This window comes from Elephantulus edwardii, unplaced genomic scaffold (genome assembly GCF_000299155.1).
Source record: "Elephantulus edwardii isolate Elephantulus edwardi_28Jun2011 unplaced genomic scaffold, EleEdw1.0 scaffold00242, whole genome shotgun sequence".
NCBI lineage: Eukaryota > Metazoa > Chordata > Mammalia > Macroscelidea > Macroscelididae > Elephantulus > Elephantulus edwardii.
The window spans coordinates 3,141,591-3,148,672 of NW_006399992.1; the positions used below are offsets into that span (position 1 = coordinate 3,141,591).

At 36.7% G+C, this 7,082-nt stretch overlaps 1 protein-coding gene and 1 pseudogene across 1 annotated transcript in view; both read right to left on the minus strand.

Annotated features, from left to right (window-relative positions):
- Positions 1-421: 421 nt before the first annotated feature.
- The window catches only part of HFM1 (HFM1, ATP-dependent DNA helicase homolog (S. cerevisiae)), a 180,285-nt gene continuing 173,624 nt past the window's right edge, over positions 422-7,082 (minus strand). Inside the window, 5 exon segments of the mRNA XM_006898967.1 lie at positions 422-488; positions 3,890-3,892; positions 4,862-4,899; positions 4,901-5,017; positions 5,101-5,212. Coding sequence (XP_006899029.1) covers positions 422-488; positions 3,890-3,892; positions 4,862-4,899; positions 4,901-5,017; positions 5,101-5,212 — 337 coding nt within the window.
- Positions 6,636-6,870, minus strand: LOC102855305 (annotated as a pseudogene).

Genomic DNA, 7,082 nt, shown 5'->3' on the forward strand with positions numbered 1-7,082 from the left:
GCAATCTCTATTGTTTCATGTTCTATTTATTGTTGCTCAAAGTTATATATCAGGTTCAATAAGTTGGATTCTTAAATATCATTAACAAATAAGAAACAACTACTAATAAGTAGATTCATGGATTAGCATACTTTTACAGAACATTTTTTCTTAAGAAATTATAAAAATGAAATTTTTATTATGTCAGAATCAATTAATAACAAAATAATTCTTTCTAACTTTAACCTAATTATCAGCTTGCTGAAAACAAACAAAACTGTAAAAATTCCTTTTAAGAAGCTACAGCAAAATGAAAAAGTAAATTTGTCCATATATTTTCTTGAAAAAAAGTCAAAACAGATTAAATTCAAGAGAAAAGAAAGTGTGCTTTGTGATAAGGTCTCTTCATCTTATTAATATAAGAAGCATTTTGTTGTTTATTTTAGACAATGTCATCAAATATTCCCAGGGAAGACTTCATTTCTTCAGTTGTATCTTTAGGATTATACCTAGGGGTAGGGGGGAGGATGGAAAGTAAACATAAAAAGAACTATTTTTGCAACATAATTTATTTTCAAGTATGTAACATAATAACCCACTGCTATAAAGAAGAGTTGCACATTCTTCTTCCACAAATATAATAACTCATTGCTATTAAATGAATTTTGACTTATAGGAATTTGCTGACATAAAACCATTTCAGGGAGTAACATACGACCAAGAACCAATGGTAAAAAAGGAAGATATTTAAGATATACTGAAAGCACTGACCAGAAAACAAGGCCCAAGAAAACAGGAATTGATGAGATGGAAACCAATTGACATGTTTTAACAAACAGATGAAGTCCTGGACCTGCTTACCGGGCTGTGCCAAGAAATCAGGAAGACAGATACCCGGCAAATTGACTAGAAGAGATCCATATTTATTCCCATTTTCAAGAAAGATCATCCAACATGAATGTGAAAATTATCAAACAATATCATTAATATCAAGGAGCTTAATGGTGGCCTAATGGCAAGGAGCTGCACTGTAATCTCAAAGGTATGAGGTTCAAGGCCCCAACTTCTCTGTGGGTGAATGATGGGCAATCTTGTCCAGTATGATTTACTGACTCTGAAAACCCACTGGAGGGTCAGCTACGGGTTGATTCCAACTCAATGGTACACAACAACAACAATCATTAATACCACTTGCAAGCAAAATATTGCTGAACATTATTTAAAAAACTGCTAGAATTGCCATCAACAGAGAACTGCCAGAATTTCAAGTTGGATGTAGAAGAGGCCATGGCCCTAGGAATATCATTGCTGATATCAGATAGATATTGATAGAAAATAGAGAAGACCAGAGGATGTCTAACTGTGGTGGTGGTTTTTTATTTTCTGACTATACACAGGCATTTAACTGTGTGGAACATTATAAATTTGTTGTTATGTGCTGTTGAGTCGCTTGTGACTCATAGCAACCCTATGTACAACAGCCCTAAACCCTGCTCTGTCCTGTATCAATTGCACTGCCTCCGATACACCCATCCCAATTACCCAAGTCACTGAATCAATTCACCTCACAGAGGGCCTTCCCTTCCTGCACTGTCCCTCCACCCTATCAAGCATGATGTCCCTCTCCAAGGACGGGTCCCTCCTTACATGTCCAACGTATGTTAGATGGAGCCTCAGAATCCTTGCCTCCAGGGAGCTGCCCGGTTTAACCCTTTCTAGGATGAATCTGTTTGTTTTCCTAGTAGTCATTGGTACCCTCAATACTCTTTTCCAGCACCACAGCTCAAAGGCATCAATTCTCCTTCTATCCTCCTTAGTCACTTTCCAACTCTCTGATGCATAACAAGTGGTAGCAAAGACCATGGCCTGCATCAGACACACCTTAGTCTCCAAAGAGACACCATTGTTCTTCAGTACTTTAGAGAGGTCCCTAACAGCAGACTTTCCCATCGCAATACGTCTTTTAATTTCCTGGCTACTGGTGCCGAGAGTGTTAACTGTGGAGCCAAGCAAACTAAACTGTGAACAATCTCAATCTCTTCACCATCCACCCTGATGCTGCCAATTGGTCCAGTGGTGAGAATCTTTGTCTTCTTGACATTGAGCCTCAATCCATATTGGCGGCTGCAGTCCTTGACCTTCTGCAGCAAGTGCTTCAGGTCCTCCTCAGTTTCAGCAAGCAGGGTTGTGTCATCTGTATAAGGCAGATTGTTAATGAATCTTCCACCAATCCTGACACCACTCTTCTTCTCATAGAGCCCAGCCTCCCGGATAATCTGTTCTGCATACAGGTTGAAAAGGTATGGAGATACGACACATCCCTGGAGTATGCCCTTCCCAATTTTGAACCATACAGTGTTTCCTTGCTCTGTTCTGATGACTACCTCTGCGTCCAAGTATAGGTTTCGCATTAGAATGATCAAGTGTTCTGGGATTCCCATTCTCCTCAGAGTCAGCCACAGTTTGTTATGATCCACACAGTCAAATGCCTTTGCATAGTCAACGAAACACAGATAGATATTCCTCTGGTATTCTCTGCTTTCAGCTAAGATCCACCTAACATCAGCTACAATATCTCTAGTACCACGACCCCTTCTAAACCCAGCCTGGACTTCCAGCAGTTCTCTGCTAATGTGCTGTTCATAGTTTTTGGATAATCTTCAGCAGAATCTTGCTTGCATGTGAAATCAACGATATTGTTCTATAGTTTCCACACGCAGTTGGATAACCCTTCTTTGGGATGGGAACAAATATAGATCTCTTCCAGTCAGTTGGCCAAGTGGTTGTTCTCCAGATTTCTTGGCACAATTTGGTGAGCATGTCCAGGGCAGCATCTGTTAGCTGAAATATGTCATCTATTTCAGTCATCTATTCCTGGGGCCTTATTTTTTGCTATTTCCTTCAAGGCAGCCTGAACTTCTTCCTTCATCACCATAGGCTTTTGCTCATGTGTTGTTTCATGAAATCCTTCTGTGTCTGCCAATTCCTTTCAATACAGTGACTCAGTATATTTTTTCCATCTTCTTTTAATACTTCCTGGATCATTTAATATTCTTCCTAAAGCATTCTTGATTATAGCAACTCACGCTAACATAAAAAAAGGATGGTCTCAGAACATTTGATAGTGAGAAATCTATATCTCGATCATGAAGCCATTGTCCAAACAGAGCAAGAATGGTTTAAAATCTGAATGGTTTAAAATCAAGAAAGGTGTGTGTCAGGGCTGTATACCTCCTCCATATCTATTCAATCTGAAAACTTAGCAAAGGAGCAAAAAAGTGAGAGGGAAAAGAAACAATAACAACAACCAACCAACCAAAACTGGAGAGAGAATCTGGACTCTAAGAAGAATATGGCATTGAGATTGGAGGAAGACTCATTGACAACCTGAGTTATGCAGATGGCACAATCTAGCTTGCTGTAAGTAAAGAGGGCTGCAAACACTTGCTGCAGAAGATCAAAGACTGCAGCCTTCAATATAGATTACATTTCAACATCAAGAAAACAAAATGCTCACCGCTGGGCCAATAGATGGAGAAAAGATTGAAATTGTCCATTATTTCGTCTTACTTAGATCTGTAATAAACATCCTTGGCACCAACAGTAAATAAATCAATAGATGAGTTGCAATGGGAAAAACTGCTAGCTGCCAGGGACCTCTCCAGAGTACTAAAGAACAATGATGTCAGTTTAAAGACTAAGGTGTACCTGACCTAAGCCATGGTCTTCGTAATTACTTGCTATGCATCTGAAAGTTAAATAATAAGTAAAGATGACAGAAGAAGAATCAATGCCTTTGAGTAGTGGTGTTACAGAAGAGTACTGAGTATCCCATGGACTGCCAAGAGAATAAACAGAGCAAGTGAAACAAGTACTCTTTGGAGACAAGGATGGTGACGTTTCATCTTACACACTTTGAGCATGTTGTTGGGAAGGGCTAGTCCATAATGCTTGGAAAAGTGGAAGGTCAACAAATGACAAGAAGAACCTCAAAAAGAAGCACTGACACAGAAACCGTAACAATGGACTCAAGCATATTGGAGATGGTAAGAATGGCATAGGATAGGGCAGGGTTCATATCTGCTGTTCATCGCATCACTATTAACAGCCTGTATCCACAACAACATACAATCTACTAATAAATACATAATGGATACAATAGAAAATTACTATGTAGGTAATATATTAAATAAACTTCAATATGTGTAACCTAAAATCTCTGTGTGGGGTGTATGGTCAAAGATATGGCTTTATAAAATCATCTCATGAGTCAGAATTAACTTAAAGACATCAAAGTATTATTTTTGCTTTTAAGTAATGTAAAGTAGGGTCCAAGTCTCTTAGTTCTTTTAAAAAAAATAACAGGGAGTAATGCCATTTAATGGAAATGTGAACAAGTCTGTAAACTTTGACTTTTAAGGAGGAGAGAAAAATGGCTACAGAAGACCCAAAAAATGGCCAGAAAAAAAGGGCAGTGATTAATCTACCTTTCTCTTTGAACCTTTTAAATTGTGAAGGAATTGATTGGCTAAAGTACAATTTGAACTTTCTAAGCTTTTACTGATCTCATGTGACTTTATACTTTATCTAGTAAGTTAACTATTCTCAAGGGACTTTGTGATTTCTACAATCAATACATTCAAATTAGTAAAAGTGTTTATCAATTCAATATAATTTTAAATAACAATACTAAACATCAAAGTTCTCAAATATCTAGACATTTGATGCTGTTAATTGCCTTACATTAGCTTACCATGGATCTAATATTCCAAGTTTTCATTCAATAACATATTTAGGCTCCAATCTTTAAAATGAACCATGGAATCAAAGAAAAAGAAATACTGAATAGGTACAACTTGTATTATCTCTAATGAGTTCTTACCTGAAATCAATTTCCTTTTGACATTCACAGTTTCTAATTAAAAAAATCTGCTTTCTTGACAAAATTTGAAGAATTTGATTTTGTTCCAGAGCGAGGGAAGTATAACATTTTGATTTCTGGGGAAAGACCTTGTTGATTCTCTTCTTGTGAGTGGACCTGTATTTTGAAGTAAAATACAGCAATTAGTAGAAGTTTAACTATACAGATAGACTTTAAAAGAAAAATAAGTATTTTCTTACAGTATTTTCATCTCCAGTTTGTTGAAGTAACTTCACCATGGAGGATGCACTGAACTTGGAAGTATCAGAATCTGGCAAGTAAATATCATGTTCCTCATATGATGAGGCAAACCTAAAAATTAAAAGCAGTTATTTATAATATATAGTAAACAAGAAAAACAAATCATTCCAATTTGAATCAATAATTGTTCTGCTGAGGATATGATATTTTTATCATATTAAAAAAAATAGATGTTTCGTTGCTTAGACTGATGATGATTGTGGTTTATCTTCTTCCTTAGACCAAAAAATTTTCTATTTTCCAAGTAGATGATATTATTTTAAAGAATAACAGAAACACTCACTTAACAATTTTCTTTAAAATTAAGTTTTATATATACATATAAGACTTTTTATAAAAGTAATATCATGCAATATTAGTTCCTTTGGGCAAGATTTTACTTATTTCGTTCAGCACAGGGCTCTCTAGATTGACCCATCTCATAAGATGTTTCATGGATGCATCATTTTCTTTATCGTTGTTTGGCTTAATTTTTAGTCTCTTTTCTCTATTCTACTGTCACTGTAAAATAAGTATCTCTAATTATTGGCTGATGTATAAGAGCTCTATAAATGAGAATTCATTTACCCTAAAGGGAAGAAATAAAGATGTTAAAGAGCTGAATAGAAGATTTCAAAGGCCAGCATGGGAAGACAAAGCAAAGTATTATAATAAAATATGCAAACTGCTGGAGTCAGAAAATCAAAAGGGCCAAACTCGCTTAGTATTTCTTTTTTTCCCTTTAAATGGAATAGAATTTATTCTGTCTTCATGATTACAAGAATTACAATAAAGCAAACTTTTTTCACCCACTTAGCTAGATGAAGAATTTTTACATTTTTTTAATATATAGGTTGATATACCATCTTTGATATTTAGGGTTTTCCTTCATAGCTACTCTAAGGATCTTAATTCCTGAACTATATTGTAACTTGCAGCTGGTGTTCAATGCAACACACTGTTGAAACTTTCAAACCTGACACTTCTTGTTAAGGCAGGGCTGTAAGCCTGTCAAGATATGTCTTCCTCTTGGTTAACCCAGGCTCACCACAATCTTAACTGTTAAATTACTATATAAAAATATAATTGCTGTCCCAAGTTGAGTCTTTCTTCTGAACACTGGCTTCCTAAAAGAAGTCCTAACCAATCGCTTCCATCAACAATGACCCCAGGAAAGTATACCTAATATCCTTTGCAGTATAATTCAAGGGGCCAGACAACTCTGGCCATTCTGAGAAGTTTATCATTCTGTATACACATTTAAAACTGATCTCGCACCACAAACTGTAACCATTATCCCTAGAAATTAGTTTTAGCATATTCAGTTCCTAAAAAATGTCAGAGCAGGTAAGAGGAATAACTTAACAAGGAAGAAATACAATTCACTCCTAAATTCCTCATAAAATTAATGGCTTTCTTTACAGTCTTAACAGACAAAATCCAATCTCCAGTTTGTTGATGATTTGAGGAGTCCATTTTCAAGGTTACTGTCAGGTCAAGAAGAGCTTTCAGGCTTCCTCCCCTCCCCTATGGCCCATGAACTCCAGTACTTTAATAGGAATCTCCTTCTCCTTTATTGCTTTCTAGACACACTTCTGATAGCACTTGTAAAGGTTGGTGCACGGGTCCATGGAGCCATCCCCCTTGAGGAACATCTTGGCAAACTAGCAACTGAAGCACTGGTCATAATCTCGCTTCATGTTCATGCATGCCTCCCCAATGCTGTTCATGGTGGTGATGGTCTCACTCACTATATCTTAAGCTGAAGGGGCTGAAGAAAAAATTCAAGCCTTGAGTTGCAATGCTAAGGATGCTATAGACAAAATATTGAATGACCCAGGAAACATTATATGACTAGGTATTTCTGTCATCACAGGAGTCTAGAGCGAGGGCTACATGGTGGAGGGGACCTGGGGGAGGGTTTGTAAAACAATGAAAGAAT